At 50.0% G+C, this 26,420-nt stretch overlaps 1 protein-coding gene across 4 annotated transcripts in view; it reads left to right on the top strand.

Moving 5' to 3' along the window:
• Positions 1-7,028: 7,028 nt before the first annotated feature.
• The window catches only part of LOC105494516 (zinc finger DHHC-type palmitoyltransferase 18), a 32,416-nt gene continuing 13,024 nt past the window's right edge, over positions 7,029-26,420 (top strand). For all 4 annotated transcript variants that reach the window (XM_024796789.2, XM_024796790.2, XM_071097916.1 and 1 more), the window contains exons 1-2: positions 7,029-7,378; positions 12,590-12,750. In XM_024796789.2, the coding sequence (XP_024652557.1) occupies positions 7,044-7,378; positions 12,590-12,750 (496 nt within the window). In that variant the 5' untranslated portion in view covers positions 7,029-7,043. The remainder of the gene's footprint in view (positions 7,379-12,589; positions 12,751-26,420) is intronic.

The raw sequence follows: 26,420 nt of genomic DNA, 5'->3' as shown, positions 1-26,420 counted from the left end.
ACTCCATCTCAAAAAAAGAAAAAATGTAGAGGCAAGTGCATGTGGATGCTGAGTAGCCAAAGAGGTGGACTGTGCCCAGTATTATTACCTGAGCTCCAAACCGGCCTGTCTATACTCAGCTTTGAGTTACTGAGGCTGGGGCTCTGTAAGACACACTTCTGCTTTACCAGCTACATCTGTTTGGCTCTGCTAATGGGCACTAGAGGGAGACCACAGAGCTGGAAGAGACGAAGATATTGGCTCCTTCTATTACTTTCAGTTCCTTTGAGAGTGAACCTAACAGTGCTCCTTCACCCTGACAGAAGTAGTACTTCTCTGCAGTAGAGCCGAATTTAGTTTGCAGGTATTTCCGATTGCAGAACCAAGTTTATCATGCCTCGCCTCAAAGACACCAGCATTGCTGTGTGCGGTGGCCTGCACCTATAGAACCAACCAGTCAGGAAGCTGAGAGGGAAGGATAGCTTGAGCCCAGGATTTCGAAGCTGGTAGTGTGCTAAGGTCATGCCTATAAATAGCCACTGCCCTCAAGGTTGGGCAACATAGCAAGATCCCATCTCTTTAAAAAAAAAATCGGCCGGGCGCGGTGGCTCAAGGGCCGGGCGCAGTGGCTCAAGCCTGTAATCCCAGCACTTTGGGAGGCCGAGACGGGCGGATCACGAGGTCAGGAGATCGAGACCATCCTGGCTAACCCGGTGAAACCCCGTCTCTAGTAAAAAAATACAAAAAAATAGCCGGGTGAGGTGGCGAGCGTCTGTAGTCCCAGCTACTCGGGAGGCTGAGGCAGGAGAATGGAGTAAACCCGGGAGGCGGAGCTTGCAGTGAGCCGAGATCCGGCCACTGCACTCCAGGCTGGGCGACAGAGTGAGACTCCGTCTCAAAAAAAAAAAAAAAAAAAAAAAATCATCTGGTTGGCACTCTTCCTTAGTTTCTGCTCTAAGCTTCTAATTTGTAATAATTCCAACCTATTTTCTTTGTTCCCTCAGCCAAGGAGTTCTTAACTGCTTCCTGCTGTTACTGCCTCTCTGATACTGTAACCTTTCAGTTATCCTGGGCTCAAGCAGTCTTCCCACATCAGCCTCCTGAATAGTTGGGACTACAGATGCACACCACCAGGCCCGGATAATTTTTTTTTTTTTTTTTTTTTTTGAGACGGAGTCTCGCTCTGTCGCCCAGGCTGGAGTGCAGTGGCCAGATCTCAGCTCACTGCAAGCTCCGCCTCCCGGGTTCACGCCATTCTCCTGCCTCAGCCTCCCGAGTAGCTGGGACTACAGGTGCCCGCCACCTCGCCCGGCTAATTTTTTGTATTTTTTAGTAGAGACAGGGTTTCACCGTGTTAGCCAGGATGGTCTCGGTCTCCTGACCTTGTGATCTGCCCGTTTCGGCCTCCCAAAGTGCTGGGATTACAGGCTTGAGCCACTGCACCCGGCCCAGGCCTGAATAATTTTTAAATTTTTTGTAGAGACATAGTATCCCGTGTTGCCCAGGCTAGTCTTGAATCCCTGGATTCAAGCAATACGCCCACCTTGGCCTTCCAAAGTGTTGGGATTACAGGTGTGAGCCACCACGCCCAGCCCTAACTTTTTATATAGATTGACAATTATTTATTTATAATTTTATTTTGCTCAAGGAACTCAGTTCAAGTAATTCTTTTTCTTTTCTTTTCTTTTTTTTTTTTTGAGACAAGGTCTAGAGTGCAGTGGTGGGATCATGGCTTACTACAACGTCCACCTCCTGGGCTCAAGCCATCCCTCTGCCTCAGCCTCCTGAGTAACTGGGACCACAGGCACACACCACCATGTTGAGCTAAATTTTTTTTTTTTTTTCGTATTTTTTTTAATAGAGATAGGGTTTCACCATGTTGTCCAGGCTGCAAATAATTCTTTTTTTTTTTTTTTTTTTTTTTTTGAGACAGAGTCTCACTCTGTTGCCTAGGCTGGAGTGCAGTGGCGCGATCTCGGCTCACCACAACCTCCACCTCCAGAGTTCAAGCAGTTCTCCTGCCTCAGCCTCCCGAGTAGCTGGGACTACAGGTGTGTGCCACCATGCCCGGCTAATTTTTGTATTTTTAGTAGAGATGGGGTTTCACTACGTTGGCCAGGCTGGTCTTGAACTCCTGAACTTGTGATCCTTCCGCCTTAGCCTCCCAAAGTGTTGGGATTACAGGTGTGAGCCACTGCGCCTGGCCACTTCTTTATAGTAAATTATTTCTGTTCAAACAACTGGGATGGTTTCTGTCTCCTGACTAGAGTCTGACTGATTCAGACCCCAATAGTGGCCAACCATATCCTACTCTGACTTTTTCCAACTCTTCCCTTATAGTTGCAGGGTGAGTGGACATAGCATCTACCTTCCACATTATTGCAGATGACAATTTCACCAAATATTTTGCTACAGCATAATAGAGATCTCCAGCCATCCAGCCTGCTTTACTTAATCCAATATATGGCACTGAATTAAAGATCAGGCAGTAATCTACTGCCTGGCCATTAATTCAGTGCCACATATGTGTGTTTTTATTGTATCAGCATCCCACTCCTGATACAACTTTCTGTATTTTTTTTTTTTTTTTTTTTTGAGACGGGAGTCTGGCTCTGTCGCCCAGGCTGGAGTGCAGTGGCCGGATCTCAGCTCACTCCAAGCTCTGCCTCCCAGGTTTACGCCATTCTCCTGCCTCAGCCTCCTGAGTAGCTGGGACTACAGGCGCCCGCCACCTCGCCCGGCTAGTTTTTTTTTGTATTTTTTAGTAGAGATGGGGTTTCACCGTGTTCGCCAGGGTGGTCTCGATCTCCTGACCTCGTGATCCGCCCGTCTCGGCCTCCCAAAGTGCTGGGATTACAGGCTTGAGCCACCGCGCCCGGCCATCTTTCTGTATTAATAAGGATCAGTTCATTGCTGTAGTAAACAACCTCTCAAATTCATTGGCTTATACAACAAAACTGTATTTCTTGCTCTTCTCAGTGTTTAATATGTTAGTCATAGTAGAGGAAAGTTCTGCTCTGCACAATTATGCAGAGACCCAAATTCCTTCCATCTTGTGGCTCCACCCTCTTCTAGGGTCTCAGAATCTCCTCTACTCTGCTAGCAGATAGGAAGGAGAGCAAGAATCAGCACCTGGGAGTTTTATGGGCCATCCTGGGAGTAGTACCTGTCACTTCCACTAGCTAGAATTCATTCGCATGACCACATCCGTCTGTTAAAGAAGCTGGGAACTATAGGTATTGGTGAGAACAAGAAGTTTATACTACATTAAATGGCTCATTGGTGACATTGAAGATAAGTTTTAGGGGAGTGATGTAAACAGGGACCAAATTGTAAAAAGTTAGGAAATCATAGGGTATAAGGGGTTTTGCCATGATGCCCAGGCTGATCTCGAACTCCTGATCTCAAGCCATCTGCCTGCCTCAGCTTCCCAAAGTGCTGGGATGGCAGGCATGTGCCACCATGCCCAGCCTGGTAGCAACTCTTTAATATGATCCTAATGATAATAAGAAAGATAAACCTGAACTAAGGTGAGAATGTAGCCAACCATGGGAAGCTCCATTGGGTTTTTTAGGGTTTTCTTTTCTTTTTTTCTCAAGACGAAGTCTTGCTGTGTCGCCCAGGCTGGAGTGCAATGGTGTGATCTCGGCTCACTGCAATCTCCGCCTCCCAGGTTCAAGCAATTCTCCTGCCTCAGCCTCCCGAGTAGCTGGAATTAGAGGCGCATGCCACCACGCCCAGCTAATTTTTTTTTTTGTTTTGTTTTGTTTTTTTTTTTTTTTTGAGACGGAGTCTTGCTGTGTCGCCCAGGCTGGAGTACAGTGGCCGGATCTCAGCTCACCGCAAGCCCCACCTCCCGGGTTTACGCCATTCTCCTGCCTCAGCCTCCCGAGTAGTTGGGACTACAGGCGCCCGCCACCTCGCCCAGCTAGTTTTTTGTATTTTTTAGTAGAGACGGGGTTTCACCGTGTTAGCCAGGATGGTCTCGATCTCCTGACCTCGTGATCTGCCCGTCTCGGCCTCCCAAAGTGCTGGGATTACAGGCTTGAGCCACCGCGCCCGGCCTTTTTTTTGTATTTTTTTAGTAGAGATGAGGTTTCACCATGTTGGCCAGGCTGGTCTCAAACTTCTGACCTCGTGATCCACCCGCCTCGGCCTCCCAAAGTGCTGGGATGTGAGCCACCATGTCCAGCCTTTTTTTTTTTTTTTTTTTTTTTGAGACAGGGTCTCGCTCTGTCACCAGGCTGGAGTGCAGTGGCATAATCACGGCTCACTGCAGCCTTGACTTCCTGGACTCAGGCAAACCTCCCACCTCAGCCTTCCAAGTAGCCAGAACTACAGGTGCCTGCCACCACATCCAGCTAATTTTTAATTATTTTTGTAGAGATGGCATCTCGTAATGTTGCTGAGGCTAGTCTTGAACTCCTGGGTTCAAGCAATCCTCCCACCTTGGCCTCCCAAAATGCTGACATTATAGATGTGAGCACTGTGCCCAGCCTTGCTTTTTAATTGATATAGAATTGAGCATGTGTTTGCAGTATCAGTGAACAGGAAGAGAGATAGGACATGAGTTTGGAGTTCTATTGGGCTTAAATAAATAAATAAAATGGAGTTCCATCAGCCTTACTTAAAAAAAAAAAAAAAGGAGGCCAGGAGCGGTGGCTCACACCTGTAATCCCAACACTTTGGGAGGCAGAGATGGGCAGATCACCTGAGGTCAGGAGTTTGAGACCAGCCTGGCCAACATGGTGAAACCCCGTCTCTACTAAAAATACAAAAATTAGCTGGGCGTGGTGGCACATGCCTATAATCCCAGCTACTTGGGAGGCTGAGGCAGAAGAATCACTTGAACCCAGGAGGCAGAGGTTGTAGTGAGCAGAGATCATGCCATTGCACTCCAGCCTGGGTGACAAGAGCGAAACTCCATCTCAAAAAAATAAAAAATAAAATTAAAAAAGGATATGAGTGGAGGGTTGGCCATGGGCAGAAGGAGGCCCACATCTTCTAAGATAAGAAGAAGGGATAAAGAAAGGATAGATGCAAATAAAGAGAAATTATGAGATAGAGAGGAGGAGGTAAACTGAAAATCAAGTAGAATTGCTTTGGTTTCTATAAAGTGACGAGGAAAAAAGAAAAGGTTTCAGGTTGCAAGAGGACCCAGTTAAGGTGGGACCACAGGAATCTGTACTGGAACCAGTATGTCTAGTTTTGTGACTTTGTTCCACAGCCAAGGAACAAAAAGGGAGGAAGCTCACCATGTGGTTCGCTCAAGGTGGGGCTCATCAAATTGAGAGCCTGTGGCACCAAAGGCACAGCTCAGCAGCCTTTGGCACATATATCAATTATTGATCCTTAAGGTCACTGTTGTTGGCTTCCTGCTCCTCCCCATTGTATAATTTTACTTCCTTTTTTACTTTCTCCTAGTCTCCAGTTCTCTTTTTCCTTACACTTTTCCTTAGGTTTTACAGTAACCCCAGTGTGACAGACACACCCTAAGCTAACCCCCCAGTGATTCCTGCCTCCTGGTATTTACATCTTGTGTGATTCCCTTTTCTTGAGTGCAGATGGCTCCCGTGCCTTGCTTTCATGGGAGATGGCAATGATGATGGGATGTCACTCTGTCACATATATAGTAAGTTATATAAAACTCTATCTTCACAGTCTGGAGCTAGAGACCCTCATTGTCAGTTTCAAGAAATTAAGTGGCTATGTAGGAGAAACCTGCATGGCAAGGAAATGTGATAATCTCTAGGAACTGCAGGTGGCTTTTGGATCCTGAGGGAGGCCTCCAGCGGACACCCAGCAAAAGTCCCAGGCCCTCCTCAATTATACAGTTGCAAGGAAATTAATTCTGCCAGTGACCCAAATGGGCTTGCAAGTGGATTCTTCCCCAGCTGAGTTTCCAGATGAGAATGCAGCCTGATTGCAGCCTTGTGAGACTAAGCAGACGACCCAGCTAAGCTGTTCCTGGGCTCCTGACTTGGAACCTGTTAGATAATGTTTGGTTTTTTGGGGTTTTTTTTAGACGGAGTCTCACTCTATCACCAGGTTGGAGTGCAATGGCACGATCTCGGCTCACTGCAACCTCCACCTCCCGGGTTCAAGCAATTCTCCTGCCTCAGGCTCCCGAGTAGCTGGGACTACAGGCGCAGGGCCACCATGCCCAGCTAATTTTTTTATTTTTAGTAGAGACAGGGTTTCACCATGTGGCCAGGATGGTCTCTCTTGACCTCGTGATCCACCCACCTCGGCCTCCCAAAGTGCTGAGATCACAGGCGTGAGCCACTGCGCCTGCCCAATAATGTTTGTTTTAAGCCTTATATTTGTGGTAACTTGTTACACAACAGTAGAAAATGAATACACCCAGAATTCCTGAAAAAACACTGGGGCTCTCAGGCATGACCCCTACATTATGTGCTACCTAGGAAACTCTGGGCCTGGGCCCAGGACACAGAACTTGGTGAACGAGGCCAGAGGGTGTGCCACACACCCTCAGTGGGCACTCTGGACTTCAAGGTAGAAGAGGCCCTGGCTTTCAAAGCAAATCGTGTACCCCACCTCCCCGCGCCTGCCTGCCTCTGCAAATGCCTGTTAGTTCGGCCCTCAGAGATGGGCGAAGCCTGGGGAATCACAGACTGCCAGGAGATCACGAAGTCCACCACCTGAATCTCAGCACTTGGCACAGTGCCTGGTACACAGTGGACGCCCAACAAACGGCTTGCTCGGAGAACAGAAAGAGCCCTCGAGTGCGCGTCTGCTGGCCTCCTCTTTGTGCAGAAGGGAAAAGGGAGACTGGGAGCGCCGCAGACTTGCGGGGTCCCGCCGCGGGTCAGGGCTGGTCCTCCTGCCGAGCGCCATCCCGGGCCCAGGCGGAGGGGGCGCTGCGGCGGGAGGCCACGGCAGGCGGTGGCGGCGGGCCGGGGGCGGAGCGGCGGCTGGGCCGCCCCAGTGAGTGAGCGAGCGAGCGCCGCGCGCGCCGCCGCTGCCACCTCCGCTGCTCGGCCCGGTCCCGGAGCGGCCCGGCCGGCCCGCTGGGCGCGGAGCCGAGGCCCGCGGCCGGCCGCATGAAGGACTGCGAGTACCAGCAGATCAGCCCCGGGGCCGCCCCGCTGCCCGCCTCCCCGGGGGCGCGCCGCCCCGGCCCCGCCGCGCCCCCAACCCCCGGCCCTGGGCCCGCGCCGCCTGCCACCCCCGCCCCGCCTCGCTGGAGCAGCAGCGGCAGCGGCAGTGGGAGCGGGAGCGGGAGCCTCGGCCGGCGCCCACGGCGCAAGTGGGAGGTGTTCCCGGGCCGCAATCGCTTCTACTGCGGCGGCCGCCTCATGCTGGCCGGCCACGGCGGCGTCTTCGCGCTCACGCTGCTGCTCATCCTCACCACCACCGGCCTCTTCTTCGTCTTCGAGTGAGTTCCGCTGCCGCTGCGCCCCCTCCCAGCACCCTGCCGCGCACCCGACCTTCCCAATCCCTGCTGGGCACTCCGTGCCCTCCCCTGCGCGTCCCTGGCCCTCATCCTCCCCGCCCCTTTGGGATCCTCCTCGGGCCTCTTGTCTGCTCCCCTGGCCCCTGCGCACCCCCATCCCTGCCAGATGCCCCATCCTCCCTGGTCCATTTGGGTGCCCCATCCGCGCTGGTGCTCTCCACCCTCCCAGCCACTCCATTCTCCCTGGCCCCACCCTGGCACCTGTCTGCCTGCCACTGCCAGGAGCACCACCCTCCATGCCCCTCCACGGCCCCCATCCTCGCTGCCCTCTCAGAATCTGCCCCAGGGCTCCTTGGACAGGCCCCTCCTGCTCACCCATTCCTGGACCATCTCTTGCCAACCCCCCAAGTTCTTTCTGACCCTTGTATCCCTTCCTGACCACTTCGAGATCTTGTGTGTCCTTTGACTGTGCTGCACACCCGCCGTAAACATCCTAGTCATCCTCGCTGCCCTCTCCGGGCCCCTCCAGGGTCCCCATCTTTTCTCTAGTCTCAGACACCAACCCCGCTTTTGCTTCCCCTCAGCCACGCACACCCCAGGCCCCAAGCCATCTTTTCTCAAAATCTTTGGGCCTGTCGGGCCCCCTTTCCTTCTCCAGAACCTTCCTTAGTTTCTCCAGAGCTTCCTGTCCTTCCCTCAGTTCCCACCTGCCTCCACCCAGCTGGCTCCCAGGCCCCTGGCCCGCCTCCTGACCACCTGGTTTTCTTTCCCTGCTCAACATTCTGGAGCGTCCCTCTGGCCTGTTCCACATCAGCAACAGCTGCAGTGCCTTGTTGTTTTTCAGGAAAGAGTTCGGAGTGCTTTCGGGCGACAGGTCATATTTGCCCCCCTAGGTTTTTCACCTCTTCATATTCCCCAGTGACCCAGGATTGACCCACACATAATCTCCATTTTATGGATGGAGAGTCATATATTTGTATTAGAAGTTTTCCACCCACCTGTGAGCCACCTGCACCATGATTCCTTGCACACACACTCACACGCCCACCCACCCACCCTTGCTTCATGAGCCCTGCTGTCCCCTCCCTACTCCCCATCCTTTGTGGTCGTCCTTCTTAATTATACAATGTAGTTAAGAACTCTAACAGACCTGGTTCAAATCCCAGCTCCACCACCCACTAATTGTGTGACCTCAGGGCAGTCACTTCACCCCCTCAGTGCCCCAGTTTCCTCATCAGTAAAATGGGATTCATAATAGTACCCACCTTGTAAGGTTGTCCTGAGGGTGGCATGAGGTCACATGCAAGCTTTTAGCCCAGTAACAAGCACACAGTGTTGGCTGCTATTAGTACTTGTGTTGTCTTTATCAAAAAAGCACTTCCCAAGGGTATGTGGCCACAGTAAGGCTATCGTAGAGACACCCTCCCCCAGGTACCCTTTCTAGCTGCCAGATCATGTATCTGCAACCTTGGGTTTCCCCTTGAAGCAAGGTGAAGACTTCCTATAAATTAGCTTCTCCTTTCACCCTTTTACCACACACTCTGCCCTTGTTTTCTGAGTAGTGTAGATAAAAAGTTTAGGGATGAATTACAAGCAGAAGCTCTGGGGGGCCCAGAGCTCAGCTCTGGACTGAGTTTCAGATCTACTTCCCTGGGGTGGCCACGTGAGTGTTCTGGAAGTGCCTTTTCCAGTATTCCCTGGGCTGCCCTCTCAGTCCCCACACCCAGGGCTGCAGCCGAGGCAGGAGGAAGCAGTACTTGCCGTGGTTGACCCACATGACCCTGCAGTGTGATATCTGGCCTAACTTCTGAACTAGAAGCAAGACCTTCTCTGGGTTAACCGGGTATCTTCACTGGTGACTGTTTTGTCTCCAGCGAGGGAGGAAGCAAGGACTTCTGGGTTTGGGGAGAGCTTGTGAACCATGTTGTGGTTTGCCCTGCTTGTCCTCATTGGGGGCCGGTAGATTGGCAGAAGAGTTTGGGTTTGGGCCGAGAACTCACCTGGGTCTGGACTGGATGCTCCCCATTTCTCTGGGAAAAGGTAAGGTGCTCTCTAAACCTTTCCTGCTATGAATGGCTTTGCTTCTTTGGCTTGGTGGATTGTTGCACGGGCCTCCAGCAGGGATCCCGACTTCTGCCTTACTTCCCACCCCCATACAACAGCCAGAGTGCCCTTTTGATTCTAAGTCAGGCCTGAATCTTCCCTGGCCGCTGCCCCCTGCTCTCTTCTGTCCTCGTCTTCGAGGCATGTCATCCTCCGTGCACACTCCTACCTTCTGGGCCAGTGCTTGGAATCCCCTTCCTGCAGGTGGCCGCATGGCTCACCCTCTCACATTAGGCCTCCCCCGTCCATCCGCACAGCATAGCAAACCACTCCCCTCCAGCACCTCTCCTCTCCCCTCATTTATCGCTCTCTGAAGCACTTGCCACCACCTGACATATTATGTTATACTTGTTAGTGTCTTCCTTGTCTTTCCCCATGAGAGCAGGACATTCTCCTCTGTTGCAGCCTTGGTGCCTAGAACTTGCACCTGGTATGCAGTAGGTGCTCAATACTTATTGAATGAATGAATTGACAGTGTATTTGAATGAATTGACAGTGTATTTGCTGGGAGACTGGAAACCCTAGCTCTGTCATTGACTGGCTGGATGACCTTGAACCTAGCTGTGGGCCTGGGAGAGCTGTGGGCCTCTGGAGAATCAGGAGGCTAGGACTTGGTGGTTCCTGCAGGCTCTACAAGTCTTAGATTTCAAGTCTTCTCTGTCCCCCTACACAAGTCTGGTTGCATATGAACTGGATTCATTGCCATGTGGGTGACACTGAGGGCCCACTGGTTCTGTTTGAGGGTCAGACCCAGAAACCATTGAGATGTATGGAGCAGAGCGTGGCCCACTGGGAGCCCTTGGCCTTGGCAGTCTGCTCCTCAGGAGAAGGGCTTCTCTGAAGGCCAGAGCCTCTGATGATGGAGACTTCAGAAGCAGCATGCAGGTGCCCACAGGTGTGTGCCTACTGTGCCACTCCTGGAAGTTTGGCTGATCTCAGGCCTCCCAAGGCCCCGTCATCTCCTTACCCGATCAGGTGCTACTCTGGCTATGGGATGGTGGTTAATAGTATGAACCTCAAAGTCAGACCTGGCTTGGGTCCCACTTTAGCACTCCTGAGCCATGTGACCTTGGGCAGGTTACTTAAGCTCTCTGAGCTCTAGTTTCCTCATCTGTAAAGTGAGGAGCATAACTTCACAGGGTCCCAGTGAGGATTTGATGAGAAAGTACACAGGAACTGCTTAGCCTGGTACCTGACCCATAGTAACTATCTGTACTTCGAATGTTACTAATACTAATTTATTAATTAGGGCAGTGTCTGGCACATAGTAAGCCTTCAAAAGATGGTAGCTATTTTTCTGTCCCCTGGCAGCAGTTATTTACCGGGTACTTCCTTGGTGCCAGGTGCTGTGCAGTGTGCTGGAAATATAAAGCCGAACAAGAGAACATAGTCTATAACCACAGAGGAGCTTATGATTTTTTGTGTTTGTTTGTTGTTGTTGTTGAGACAGAGTTTTGCTCTTGTTGCCTAGGCTGGAGTGCTATCTTGGCTCACCGCAACCTACACCTCCCGGATTCAAGTGATTCTCCTGTCTTAGCCTCCTGAGTAGCTGGGATTACAGGCACATGCTACCACACCCGGCTAGTTTTTGTATTTTTATTAGAGATGGAGTTTCATCTTATTGGTCAGGCTGGTCTCGAACTCCTGACCTCAGATGATCTGCCCGCCTCAGCCTCCCAAAGTGCTGGGATTACAGGCGTGAGCCACTGCACCTGGCCGAGCTTATGTTTTAGTGAGAGAAAAATAGCCATCACATAGACAAGTAGCTGAAATATATACTAAATGTTATGCAGGAAAGGAGCATTGAAGTTTGCTGTGTGCAGAGTTGTTAAGGAAGGTCCTTCTGAGGAGGGAAGAGGAATCTGAGAAAAGGAACAGCAAGTGCAAAGGCCCTGAGATAGGAGAGAGCCAGGCTTGTTCTAGGAACTGTCGTGAGGCCATTCTGATGGGAGGAGCAGGAGCAAGAGGAGAGTTTTGTAAAATGAGGCTGAAGTCCTCAGTAGGGCCCAGATCATGCCTGGCCTAGAAGGCCATGGTAGGGAGTTTGGATTTTATTCAAAGTATAATGGGAAGCAGTTGGGAGTTTTGAAGCAGGGAAATGACATTATCTGATTGACATTTCCAAAAGATGGCTCTGGCTTCTGGGTGGACAGTGAGGTGCCAACAGAGAAGATTAGCCATAGAGAGAGAGCGCTGATAGCTTCACTATCATGAAGCCATTCTCCCACCAGTGTCCAGAACTTCTAGAATGTTCTGGCCCTAAGATGGAGGAGGGAGCTTGAGGAGGGCTATGGTAGGCAGCCTGCCTGGGGACAGAGGGACAACCATTCAGCAGGCACAGGCTATTCTCTGAGGCAGCCGGGGTCAGGGGGTCTGAAAGCACTGCCTCGGGGATACCTGCCTCCCTTGCGTCACAGTGACAGAGGCTGGACCATGCAGTTCCCCCAGCCCTCTACTCATTCTTCAGGTTGGAGCTTAGGATTACCTTCTTCAGGTTGCCTTTCCTGACTGTGCTACTGTGTTCCCCTCCCCGACTAGAGCACACATCACCCTGTGTGGCAATTCCCTGTTTACATGTCTGTTTTCCCCACTTGACCATAAGCCACAAGGGGGAGGGGCTCTTGTCTTACTCATCGTCATTATTCATGCTGCTTATTGAAAGTGTTACCTGCCACAGAGAAGACCTCAGTAAATATTTGTGGACTGAGTGAGTGAGTGAATGAATGAGTGAGTGAACACTGCAGGATGGTTTGTCTCAGGTAACAGTCCACTTCACTAGTGTCTACCTGAAGCTCTGTGTATAGAGGGATTCTCTGAATGCAGAGGTTAGGAATTCTGGGATCTATTGGACACAGCTGCCATGTGCTCAGGAGGAAAGTGTAACACAAGGATCAATTAGTGATGTCTATTCCCGGTACTTATTGGGAACTTGCTGCACTCACCGAGGAGCTGTGCCTCTGTCTTAGAGCAAGGCTGTATTCAAGATTTTGGTGGTGGTTGCTGGAATGACAGTGCCTGCCAGGTGCTGTAGCCCTGTGCCACAGGGAGCCCTTGGGTTGTCTGCTGATCTCTCTTCATCTCTCGTTCTAGCTGTCCCTACCTGGCCCGCAAGCTGACCCTTGCCATCCCCATCATCGCTGCCATCCTCTTCTTCTTCGTCATGAGCTGCCTGCTGCAGACAAGCTTCACCGACCCTGGGATCCTGCCCCGGGCTACTGTCTGTGAAGCAGCCGCCCTGGAGAAACAGATCGGTGAGGTTTCTACTCCCAGCTGAAGCTGGGTCTCCATAGCTCCACATTCCCTGACTTTGGAGGAGGCCTGGTTTTCTCTTCCAAAATTTTACTAGGAACTGGGGATGCAGTCGTGAGCAAGTCAGGCTGGAGCTGACACTGGCACAGAGGGAGACAGATGATCAACAAGTGAGCAAATAAGTAAGCAAGAAATGCTGGCCAGCAAAGGCCCCGATGGCAGCCAGAGTGGAGCTGAGTAGTTCCTGGGGGCCAAGCACTGTTTTAAGCTCTTTATATGCATGATCTTATTTAATCCCCCAGTAATCCTATGAGGTAGGTACTATTGTTATTCTCCTTTTACTGATTAATTAAATCAAGGCAAAAGAGGGTCCAAGATCACAAAGTAAGTAGAAGAACTGGGATGAGACCTCAGGCCAGAGCCCCTGCTCTTAAACATTCATATACACTTATTCATGAACTCATCAAACATTTATTGACCCCCTACTATGTGCCAGCACTTTTTTAGGTGTGATATAGCGGTGAACAAAACTGACAATATTGCCTGTCCTCATGGAGATTGACAGTTGAGGAGGAAGGAGACAATAAACAAATAATTCAGACAGAAGAAAGGAGAGAGGGAGGATGAAGGCTGCAGGGAGGTGTGTGGTTTTACATAGGGTGGCCAGGGAACATCTTGTGAAGGAGGTGACATCTGAGCAAAGAAGCACCGGCCTGAATAGATGAGGGCTTGAGCGTGGGGTTATCTAGGGAAGAGCCCAGTAGGTGTTGGGGAGTGGGCTAGTTTGCGTTAGGTGGTCAGGGGAGACCTCCAGGAGGACGCGGCACTGGAGATGAGTGTGGTAGAAATACAGGGATCTGGGAACAGTAAGGCCAAAGCCCAGAGTGGCAAACAGCCTGGGTGTGTGTGAGGAACGGCAGTGGCCAGAAAGACCCTGTGCTCCCAGGCAGCCCACGTGGCCCTTGATTCCTTTCAGACTGCTGTGTGGCTTCCGGGGTGGTGGGCCACTAGGGATGGGTCCCTAATCTCAGCTTGCTGCACCCCAGTTCCTTCCTGCTGAGAAATGACGTGGCTACTTGCACACTTCGGGGGTTTCCGGTCCGTGGTTAGTTCCTTCCCCTAACAGGATGGTGTTCACACAGGTGTTTAAACACCCAGCTGGCCCTGAAGACATCTAGTGGCCTGTAAATGTCAGAGCCCTGCTGCATCCATCGCTAGAAATCATTTCACTAATACTCTGTACAGCAGGGAGGGAGGGAGGGCGAGCAGCTGGAGTGGATGTTGTCTGGGCTCTGTCTGCTCTTTGTCTCATTCCTCTGCCCGGGCCCATCCTCAGCCATGCCCATGAGCGCCACCTCATCTTGCCTACATCCAGCTTCCTTCCCCCTCAAACTCCAGGTCCCTGGCCACTCCTTCAGGATCCCACAGTCTGACCTGGGCTAACCCACCTGGCAGCTGGGGAGGCCCAGCTGTGCCCCATTCTTCCTCCCCTTCAGGTCAGGGCTAATCGTGAGGCAGGATTATTGTCCAGCTCAGCCGGACCCAGAGGTCTGGCTGCCCATCCTCGGCCTCCTGTGAGCTGCGTGGATCACAGTGATTATCCCCACAAATCTTCACAACAGCCCAGTGAGGGCAACCCTGTTAACCAGTTGTACTGATGGAGAAACTGAGGGAGGTGATGACAGGGCCAGGGATAAAGGAGCAGAGATGGAGTGTGTGCCTTTCACTCCCAAACCCCTTGCTTTCTCTTCTGAGATGGCAGCAGGGACACATCTCCTTCATCCTTTGTCTCCACTTGTTTCCTGTGCTCTGGGAAGCCTTCCTGATCCCGGTTGGGCCAGGCCTTCCATGGCACATTCCCAGAGCACCTTCTCCTTCCTTCTCTGAACCTGTGCTGCAGCGGTGGTCATTACAAAATTGTTCTTTCTTTTTTTTTTTTTTTTTTTTTTTTTGAGATGGAGTCTCGCTCTGTTGCCCAGGCTGGAGTGCAGTGGCCAGATCTCAGCTCACTGCAAGCTCCACCTCCCGGGTTCCCGCCATTCTCCTGCCTCAGCCTCCCGAGTAGCTGGGACTACAGGCGCCCGCCACCTCGCCCGGCTAGTTTTTTGTATTTTTTAGTAGAGATGGGGTTTCACCGTGTTCGCCAGGATGGTCTCGATCTCCTGACCTCGTGATCCGCCCGTCTCGGCCTCCCAAAGTGCTGGGATTACAGGCTTGAGCCACCGCGCCCGGCCACAAAATTGTTCTTTCTGCTGGTCTGTGAGGGCGTGGAATTCCAGAATCTTGTTCACCTTGTCGCCATGTAGAAGGCTCAGTGACGTTGGCTAAATGAGTAAATGAATGACTGAAGAATGGGTGAGCTTCTGTGAAGGCCCTCCTTGCTCTGTCAGGGTGACAGGTGAGGAAACGGTCAGGACATCTCCCAGTTGGGCATCATGGGTTTGTTCATGTGTGTGTTAATTCTATATGCTGACCCCTGACAGCAGAGTGAAGGCGGGTGGGGGCCAACAATGAATCTGATAGGAGCTTCTCTCATGGGTTCCAAATGAGTTGGCCCCAGATGTTAGCCCTGACCAGCCACTGCCAGTGAGATCAGGCTTCGGAAGAGGGTCAGAGGAGTCAAGAGCATCTTCTGCCTGGGGGACTGGAGAAGCTTCCCTGAGAAGTGATGCTTGAGCCACGCCTTTAAGTTTGGGTGGAATTCAAGCACAGGAGCTGTGTGGAGGCAGCCCTTCAGTCAGACAAAGCTGAGGGAAGAGAGGGTGGAGGGAAGGAGGAGGGATGGGAACGGGCCACTGAGCAGTCCATGTTGGCTGGAATACGAGGAGCACTTCAGATAGTTAGGGATCCTAGGGATATTCCCATTGGAAGGATGGGGTGGAATCAATCTTATAGGGTGCTGAATGTCAGGGCATAAGACTTTTCTTTAGGAACAAGTGCAAAGTGTAAAAGTGGCATTTTGGGGGCCTTTGAATTCTCAAACTTGAATAGAAGCCAAATTTTCAGGTGTGACCAGGAGACTTCTTTTTTTTTTTTTTTTTTTTTTTTTTTTTTTTTTTTTTTTTTTTTTTTTTTTTGGAGACAGAGTCTCGCTCTGTCGCCCAGGCTGGAGTGCAGTGGCCGGGTCTCAGCTCACTGCAAGCTCCGCCTCCCGGGTTCACGCCATTCTCCTGCCTCAGCCTCCGGAGTAGCTGGGACTACAGGCGCCCGCCACCTCGCCCGGCTAATTTTTTGTATTTTTAGTAGAGACGGGGTTTCACCATGTTAGCCAGGATGGTCTCGATCTCCTGACCTTGTGATCCGCCCGTCTCGGCCTCCCAAAGTGCTGGGATTACAGGCTTGAGCCACCGCGCCCGGCCAAGACTTCTAACTAACTAAAGTAAAACATATTTCCCAGGGCTAGTGCAGTGGCTCACGCCTGTAATCCCAGCACTTTGGGAGGCCGAGGCGGGCGGATCGCAAGGTCAGGAGATTGAGACCATCCTGGCCAACATGGTGAAACCATGTCTCTACTAAAAATACAAAAATTAGCTGGGTGTGGTGGCGCATGCCTGTAATCCCAACTACTCGGGATAGGCTGAGGCAGGAGAATCGTTTGAAATGGGAGTTGGAGGTTGCAGTGAGCCAGGATTGCGCCACTGCACTTCAGCCTGGCAACAAAGCGAGACTCCGTCTCAAAAAGCAAAAAAAAAGACAAAAAACATATTTTCCTGAAAATGGTGAGGACTAAGATCATTGAACCTTTTCCAGAAGGTTGGGAGCTGTCTCTGAGGCAGGTGGTGTTGTTCATGTGAGCATGAACTGATTACCTGGTCCTAGACTCATGTAGACAGTGTGGGCTTTTCCCTTTGGTCCCCCAGCCCAGCAACTCCAGCCCAACAGGTCTGGCCCAGGGCTCCTGCCCTGTAGGGACAGTCTGAGGTAGAGTGACCAGCTCCTCCCAGTTTACCCAGGACCACCTGGAAAGTCTGCTGTCTTAGGAAACCACTCAATCCCAGGAAAATCAGGGCACTCGGTCACCCTCATCTGAGATCCTGTCTTGCCGGCTGATGGGCTGTGCAGCTGGCTCACCCTACAGGCTCTAGGCAGTTGGGAAGAAGTAGGAATATTGCTCGCAGAAGCTCCTGGTCTGATGGGAGATGATAGAGACATCCGAATCCAAGTGACAGGTGCTCACTTAGACCCCGTTACAGTTCACAGGACGGACGCAGAGGCTGCGTCTCTCTCCACTGCCCTGCACCAGCTCCCAGACCCCATCTTCTCCGTCTCCAGGACGTGTCCGCCCACTTCCCCTGGCCAGTCCTGAAGCACACTTCCCCTGGACAGACCTGCCTCATGTTTCACCTGAACTGGCTCAGGGCTCTGCAGAACAGGCCCCCACTGGGCCTTTCCCTTCAACTGTAGTTATATTTCCAAGATCCAAATTTGTCCCCCCACCCATGCCCTGTCCCCCCACAAACCCTACAGAATTTGGGTGACTCTCTGGTGCCCTCAGTACTGCTTCCTGCATATTAGTGATATTAGTCCAACCCTTGTGATTTTTCCTTCTGCATTCCACCTTGTACCTTCATTTCTTTAGTATTTTCCTCTAAATGGCTCATCTTTAAATATATGTGTATAATATATATATATTCCATATACATTAAATATACATTAAATATATGTTTATATATTTAATACATACATATAATATATATTTAACATTTAATATGTATATGTTTAACATATTTAATATGTATAATATACATTTAACGTATATTTAATATGCATAATATGTATTTAACATATTTAATGTGTAATATATTTAACATATTTTATATATATATTTTTATATATATATATATGTTTTTGTTTTTGTTTTTTGAGACAGAGTCTCGCTCTGTCACCCAGGCTAGAGTGCAATGGCATGATCTCAGCTTACTGCAGCCTCCACCTCCTGGGTTCAAGCAACTCTCCTCCCTCAGCCTCCCAAGTGGCTGCGATTATAGGTATGCACACCATGTCTGGCTAGTTTTGTATCTTTAGTAGAGATGGGGTTTCACCATGTTGGCCAGGCTGCTCTTGAACTTCTGACCTCAGGTGATCCATCTGCCTCAGCCTCCCAAAGTGCTGGGATTACAGGCATGATCCACCATGCCTGGCTCCTCTTCTATCTTGAAAACTCACTCATGAAATTAAGGCAAGCTGCAGCCTACCCCTGCCACCACTCCTTTCCTGCCGGTCCCTGGTGCCCCCAGCCACGCTGTGCACTAGATGCCTCAGTGCGTTTGCTTGTGCTTGTGCTGTCCTTACCTGCCGTGGTGAGCCAGAGTGCTCATTCTTTCTGATCCAGCTTTGCTGCCACTTCTTTTGTTGCTTGCTTTTTTAAGATGGAGTTTTGCTCTTGTTACCCAGGCTGGAGTGCAATGGTGAGATCTCGGCTCACCACAACCTCTGCCTCCCAGGTTCAAGCGATTCTCCTGCCTCAGCCTCCCGAGTAGCTGGGATTACGGGCATGCCCCACCATGCCCCACTAATTTTGTATTTTTAGTAGAGACGCGGTTTCTCCATGATGGTCAGGCTGATCTCAAACTCCCGACCTCAGGTGATCCGCCTGCCTCAGCCTCCCAAAGTGCTGGGATTATAGGCGTGAGCCACTGTGCCCAGCCCCTTGCTTTCTTTTTAAATTATTTTTTGTAGAAACAGGGTCTTGCTATGTTGCCCAGGCTGGTCTCAAACTCCTGGACTCAAGCAGTCCTGCAGCCTCACCCTCCCAAAGTGTTGGGATTACAGGCATGAGCCACTGCACTTGGCCTGTTGCTTTCTTGAATGCTGCTTCCTGCCTCCACCCCACATATTTCCCTCTGTGTTCTTGAGGCATTGAGTATAGACACTAGTAATGTCATTAATTGAATAGCTATTAGGTTGATATTATATTATTTCTGATTTGTGTAAAATTTTACAGTGTTGATGTCATCATTACCCATTCTACAGGTGAGGAACCTGAGGCTCAGAGATTGACCAGCTTCTTTTTTTTTTTTTTTTTTTTTTTTTGAGACAGAGTCTCGCTCTGCCGCCCAGGCTGGAGTGCAGTGGCCAGATCTCGGCTCACTGCAAGCTCTGCCTCCTGGGTTCACGCCATTCTCCTGCCTCAGCCTCCTGAGTAGCTGGGACTACAGGCGCCCGGCTAGTTTTTTGTATTTTTTAGTAGAGACGGGGTTTCACCGTGTCAGCCAGGATGGTCTCGATCTCCTGACCTCGTGATCCGCCCGATTGACCAGCTTCTTAAGGTCACAGGCTAACAATTGGCCATGCCAGGGTTCAAAATAAGATCAGGCAGGCCCAGAGTTACCACACAGAGGCACTGCCTTGTAGGACGACTCTAATTATCCACTTCTGTCTGACTCTGCCCTCAGGCGGGCTCTTCCTGTATCCACAGGCCTAGCACTAAGCCTGGTATGTGGTAAAGGCTCCATGAGCCCAGAGATGGACAAAAGTGGTCTGGGAGGATTATGGAGACCCAGTACTCGAGGCCTAGGAGCTGTGGCTGACCTTGAGCTGGCCTTAGAGGCGGGGAGACTGTAGTCCTTTGCAGGTGACAACAATGAAAGGGCAGAGGGCAGTCAGGGCCTTCTTGGCAGCCCGCAGCCAGCCCTGGGGAACTTCCACGGCCCCAGCCTTTCAGGCTCTGACCGCAAAAGGCCTGCCTGCTCCTCTCCAAGAGCTGTCTTAGGGTGGGGAAATTCCTTTGCCCTCACAGCCATTCAGTGACGAGGAGCCTTGCCTTTCCTCTCATTTTCACATCCTCAGAGCTTTGGTTTCTGCCTGGAAGGCAGCAGGAGGGCCTTGCCAGCATAAGGGCACCTTTTTACTTGGGGAAGAGCCTGGCATAGCAGAAACAGCCCTGGAGTAGATCTTAGATTCCCTGAGGGCAGGGATAGCATCACTTATCATCACTCCCTTCTTTCTTCTTTTCTACAACAAATATTTTTTGAACATCTGCAGTATGTCAGGCAGGCACAGGGTGAACAAAACCAACATCTTTGGCTCATTTCTATGAATTTGCCCCTTACCTTCCTGCCACCCCCAGACCTTGTACAATAACTTGCACATAGTATGTGCTCATGTGTGAAAGAGTGAACAAATGAGTGCCCTGGAAGACAAGGGTCCTAGTTTCAGTGCCACCTTCTATTATTGGAGTAAACTCGGTTTCCCATCTGTAACTCACAGGCACAGATCCCCTTGCCCAGCCCAGAGCAGTCTCTGTGATTGAGTGAGACTGGGAATGTCAGTACACTTTGAAAGTCACTTTTCTCTATTGAAACTGAAGAGACTTGAGTCTTTTGGTCAGGATTGGAGAGTGGACTTGCTCCAGGTGCTTATAAGCTGCCACCAGTAGTGGCTGTCGGGAGGAGCAGGTTGAGGAGGATTCTGAGGCTGAATCTTGGACAGTGATTGGTCAGCACTATCTTGTCTCAGCAGTGGGAGAGCTGCTTGTCTTCCCCCATGCAGGATGCAGCCCCTGCAGAGCCTCCTTTGCCCCAACTCTGGTGACTTTGATTTAGCACCAGGCGGACCCTTGCTCCAGCATGACACAGCACTCTGCCTCCCCTGGCTCCTGGCAGCCTCAGGAAGCTGGAGTACAAAGCTTCATTTGCAGAGTGCTGGAGAGAAAGAAGCCTGGCTGATGGAGGCCAGAACATGCTTAGCAGTTCCCTCCCTATCCTTAGGGGAGGCTTGGGTTCCCCTCTCCCCTGAGGAAGACCTGTGGGATTCCACTGAGGATTCCAGTAACTTCTCTCAGTGCTGGAGAGATCTGTGGCTGTCCTTCACTCACAGACGGGCTGTGTTCTGAAGTTTTCTTCATAACTCCATTGTTTGTTTGGAATGCTGTGTTTTGTAGAAACAACAGTCATACTAATGGCTGATATTTGTTAAGCCCTTGTCAAGTGCTAGCCACTTTGCTAAAGCCACTTGGTGAATTCTCACCTAATCCTTCCAGCAGCCTTCTGAGGTGGACTCAATGATGTTCCATTTTATTTTATTTTTTTGAGACAGTCTTGCTCTGTCACCCAGGCTGGAGTGCAGTGACATGATTTTGGATCACTTCAACCTCCACCTCCCAGGTTCAAGTGATTCTTCCTGCCTTAGCCTCCTGAGTAGCTGGGATTACAGGCGCCCGCCAACACGCCTGGCTAATTTTTGTATTTTTAGTAGAGAAGGGGTTTCACCATGTTGGCCAGGCTGGTCTCGAACTCCTGACCTCAGGTGATCCGCCTGCCTCAGCCTTCCAAAGTTCTGGGATTACAGGGGGTGAGCTACCACATCCAGCCTTTTTATTTTAATTTTTAATTTTTTTTTAGAGACACAGCCTCGCTCTGTCACCCAGGCTGGAATGCAGTGACGTGGTCATACCTCACTGCAACCTTGAACTCCTAAACTTTCCCTTCAACTGTAGCTATCTGTTGTTAGGTTGTTTCATCACCACCTTGACTTCCTGCCTCAGTCTCCCATGTAGCTAGAATTACAGGTTCATGCCACATACAGCTATTTTTTTTGGAGGGAGTGACAGAGTTTCGCTCTTGTCGCCCGGGCTGGAGTGCAGTGGTGTGATCTCAGCTCACTGCAACCTCCGCCTCCTGGGTTAAAGTGATTCTCCTCCGTCAGTCTCCTGAGTAGCTGGGATTACAGGTGCCCACCACCACACCTGGCTAATTTTTTTTTTTTTTTTTTTTTTTTTTTTGAGACGTAGTCTTGCTCTGTCACCAGGCTGGAGTGCAGTGGCTGAATCTCGGCTCACTGCAACCTCCACCTCCCGGGTTCAAGCAATTCTCCTGCCTCAGCCTCCCTAGTAGCTGGGACTACAGGCACGCACCACCACACCCAGCTAATTTTTTGTATTTTACTGAAGACGGGGTTTCACCATGTTATCCAGGACGGTCTCGATCTCCTGACCTTGTGATCCGCACGCCTTGGCCTCCCAGAGTGTTGGGATTACAGGCATGAGCCACTGTACCTGGCCCACCTGGCTAATTTTTGTATTTTTAGTAGAAATGGGGTTTCACCATGTTGGCCAGGCTGGTCTCGAACTCCTGACCTCAGACAGGTGATCCACCTACCTCGGCCTCCCAAAGTGTTGTGATCACAGGCGTGAGCCACCTCGCCCAGCCCACATACAGCTAATTTTTTAAAATTATTATTCTTATAGAGATAGGGTCTCACACTATGTTGCCCAGGCTGGTCTCAAACTCCTGGCCTCAAGCAGTCCTCCTGCTTCAGCCTCCCAGCGTGCTGGGATTACAGGCGTGAGCCACCATGCTTGGCCTTCCATTTTATTTATTTAGCAGGTGATGGCACAGAGAAGTTGAGTGACTTGACCCACCTCACTCAGCTAGTAAGTGATTGGACTGAGATTTATACCTACATGTCTTTCTGACCCCAAAGCCTATATCCAAGTCAGGAAGGAAGCAGTGAGTGGGGAGCCATAAGCTGGGACTCTGGGGCCTGTGGGACAGGATTAGGGGTTTGGTTTGGAGTAGTATCACCAGCTTTGGAAAGAGCTGCTGGGGGTTCTGCATCCTGGAGCGTCATGGCATGAACAGTTGGTCAGGAGCAATGTCAGGGGCTCCTGGGAGGCTAGTACTGTGCTCAGGGCTGTGGAAGCATCTCATTCGGCCCTTAGCACAATCCTATGAAGGTGTGACTTGACCCATCTCCATTTTACAGATAAAGAAACTGAGGTGGCCGGGTGCGGTGGCTCACCCCTGTAATCCCAGCACTTTGGGAGGCCGAGGTGGGTGGTTCATGAGGTCAGGAGTTCAAGACTAGCCTGGCCAACATGGTGAAACCCTGTCTCTACTAAAAATACAAAAGGTTAGCCAGGCATGGTGGCAAGCGCCTGTAATCCCAGCTACTCGGGAGGCTGAGGCAGAGAATTGCTTGGACCCTAGAGGTGGAGGTTGCAGTGAGCCAAGATCGCGCCACTGCACTCCAGCCTGGGCGACAAAGCGAGACTCCATCTCCAAAAAAACAAAAGAGAGAGAGAGAAAGGGTCCCCCTTTATTGCCCAGGCAGGTCTCAAACTCCTGGCTTCAAGCAATCTTCCTGCCTCAGCCTCCCAAAGTGCTGGGATTACAGGCATGAGCCACTACGCTTGACCCTGTGAGCTAAAATAATAGCTTACACTTGCTAACCATTTGCTTTGTGCCATTTCACATATATTGATTAATTTAATCCTCACAACAACCCTGTGAAGGGGAGTTACTATTGTTTCCATTTCAGTGATTAGGGAAACCGAGGCACAAAGAGCTTATATGATTTTTTAGCAAATGATATTATCAGGAGAAACCCAGCTGGGCAGAAGTGGAGCTAGATTCATTAACTATTCTACCTGTTATTCCTGTTTTACAGATGAGAAAACTGAGGCTCAGAGAAGTTCATTTGACTTCAGCCTTACACACTACCAGTCAATGACAAAACCAGGTTTCAGAGTGTGACCATTGGCCTCTAAATCCACAACCCTTTTTAATGCTGCCCATTTTAGGGAAGAAATGCTCAGATGCTTAGTTCCATTTTAAACATGCCATAGTCAAGGTGGTGATGAAACAGCCTAACAAAGGTTTATTTGGTAGTTGAAAATGGGAGGCTGGAGCATGTTTGCTTCGCTGATATACGCCAAGTGCCTAGAATTGTGCCTGGCACATTGGCAGACACTCAGTAAATAATCATTGGAGGCAAATGGCCAAACTGGAGACATTATCTGGCAAACAATGCAATGGGAGCAATGACAGGGTACATGGTGTAGGGCCGGGGGTACAGGCTGCCCCAGGACACTCAGACTTCTTTCTGGAAGGAACCACTGTTCAGGTCCTCTGTGCCCTGGGGTACCCAGAGGCTCAATGGGTGGAGTTTTGGGCTTTGCATATGACACACCTGGGTTAGAGTCCTGCTCTGCCGATATAACAGGACAGGACCTAAATAACTCACTTAAATCTTTCTTTCTTTTTATCTTTCTTGCTTTTTTTTTTTTTTCTTCTTTTTTTTTGAGACAGAGTTTCGCTCTTGTCGCCCAGGCTGGAGTGCAATGGCGACTTCTCAGTTCACTGCAACCTCCACCTCCTGAATTCAAGCGATGTTCCTGCCTAAGCCTCCCGAGTAGCTGGGATTATAGGCATGCGCCACCACGCCCAGCTAATCTTTATGTTTTTAGTAGAGATGGAGTTTCACCAGGTTGGCCAGACTGGTCTCAAACTCTGGACCTCAGGTGATCTTCGCATCTCAGCCTCCCAAAGTGCTGGGATTACAGGCGTGAGCCACCGCACCCAGCCTCTTTTTTTCTTTCTTTCTTATTTTTTATGGAAATATAATGGGCTTACCAAAAGTACACAAGTTGTGACTGTGTGCAGTGGCTCATGCCTGTAATACCAGCATTTTGGGAAGCCGAGGTGGGTGGATGACTTCAGATCAGGAGTTTGAGACCAGCTTGGCCAACGTGGTGAAACCCCATTTTTACCAAAAATACAAAAATTAGCTTGTGTGTTGGCACACGCCTGTAATCCTAGCTACTCAGGAGGCTGAGGCAGGAGAATTGCTTGAACCTGGGAGGCAGAGGTTGCAGTGAGTCAAGATCATACCACTGCACACCAGCCTGGGCAACACAGCAAGATTCCATCTCAAAAAAAAAAAGTATAAAAGTTGCAAGTGTTCTGTCTGATGAATGTCCACAAACTGAATGCACACATGTAATCAGCACTGAGATCAAGAAACAGTATATGACTGGCATCCTAGGAGCCCCCTCACGCCCCCTTCCAATCACTGTCACTCTCCAAGAGTAACCACAATCCTAATTTCTAACACCGTGGATTACTTTTGCCTATTTTTGAACATTTTGTATTGTATGTCTGATTTCCTCACTTTACACGATTTGTTTCGTTTTGTTTTGTTTTTTTCAAGATGGAGTCTCACTCTGTCACCCAGACTGGAGTGCAGTGGCGCGATTTTAGCTCAATGCAACCTCCACCTCCTGGGTTCAAGCAATTCTCCTGCCTCAGCCTCCCGAGTAGCTGGGATTACAGGTGCGCACCACTATGCCTGGCTAATTTTTGTATTTTTAGTAGAGAGGGGGTTTCACCATGTTGGCCAGGTTGGTCTCGAACTCCTGACCTCAAGTGATCTGCCCGCCTCAACCTCCCAAAGTGCTGGGATTATAGGTGTGAGCCACTGCACCCGGCCAGATAATTTTTATGAGATTCATTAATATTATTGTGTGTAGTTGACGATGGTTCGATTCTCATTGCTATATAGAATTCCATTGTGTGAACATACTACTTTTTAAAAACATCCATTCCACTACTGGGGAATTTGGGTAGTTCCAGAGTTTGTGTATTATGAGAATGATTGCTGTGAACATCTTTGGGCATGTCTTTCAGAGCACATTATCTCATGCACATTGCTGTCGGGTGGATGCCTGGGAGCAGGTTTTCTGGGCGTGCATATGTTCAGCTTGGGTAGCTGTTGCCAAACAGTTGTCCAAAACGGTCATATGAGATTTGTAGTTGCTCTACTTTTTTGCCAACACTTGGTATGTTTTATTTTTTTTCATTTTAGCCATTCTAGTGCATGTGTCATAGTAGCATATTGTAGTTTTAATTTGCATTTCCTGGCTGACTAATGAATATAAGCACCTTTTCATGTGTTTATTGGCTGTTTGGACAGCCTCTTTTATGAGATGCCTACTTAAGTCTTTTGTCCATATTTTTATTCAGTTGTGTGACTTTCTTACTGACTTACAGGATTTCTTTACATGTTCTTTTTTTTTTTTTTGAGATGGAGTCTTGCTCTGTCATCCAGGCTAGAAAGCAGTGGCATGATCTCGGCTCACAGCAATCTCTGCTTCCTGGGTTCAAGCGATTCTCCTGCCTCAGCCTCCCAAGTAGCTGGGATTACAGGCACGCGCCACCATGCTCAGCTAATTTTTGTATTTTTAGTATAGATGAGGTTTCACCAGGTTGGCCAGGCTGGTCTCGAACTCCTGACCTCAGGTGAGCCTTCCAAAGTGCTGGGATTACAAGCGTGAGCTACAGCACCCAACCCTTTACGTATTCTTGATACAAGTCCTTTGTCTTTGTTAACAAGATGTTTGCAAGATGTAAACACATTGTAATTATCCACTTCTGCTCTAAAGATTACTTCTTCATTGTTTTTTTTTTTTTTTTTTTTTTTTGAGACAGTCTCTCTCTGTTGCCCAGTCTGGAGTGCAGTGGCATGATCTCAGCTCGCTGTAACCTCCACCTCATTGGTTCAAGCAATTCTCGTGCCTCAGCCTCTTGACTAGCTGGGATTACAGGCGCCCACCACTATGCCCAGATAATTTTTGTATTTTTAGTAGACATGGGATTTCCCCATGTTGGCCAGGCTGGTCTCGAACTCCTGACTTAAGGTGATCTGCCTGCCTCAGCCTCCCAAATTGCTGGGATTACAGGCTTGAGCCATCGTGCCCGGCCTCATTCTTTTTTTAATCATCCAGCCCAAAAAAACTCTTCATTCTTTTTTTTTTTTTTTTTTTTTTTTTTTGAGATGGAGTCTTGCTTTGTTGCCCAGGCTGGAGTGCAGTGGCACAATCTCGGCTCACTGCAACCTCCGCCCCTCCAGATTTAAGCAATTCTCTGCCTCAGCTTCCGGAGTAGCTGGGATT

This window comes from Macaca nemestrina, chromosome 1, assembly GCF_043159975.1.
Source record: "Macaca nemestrina isolate mMacNem1 chromosome 1, mMacNem.hap1, whole genome shotgun sequence".
In the NCBI taxonomy this organism is placed as follows: Eukaryota; Metazoa; Chordata; class Mammalia; order Primates; family Cercopithecidae; genus Macaca; species Macaca nemestrina.
Note: the sequence above shows the minus strand (reverse complement) of the source record. Positions and strands in the feature narration are given on the sequence as shown.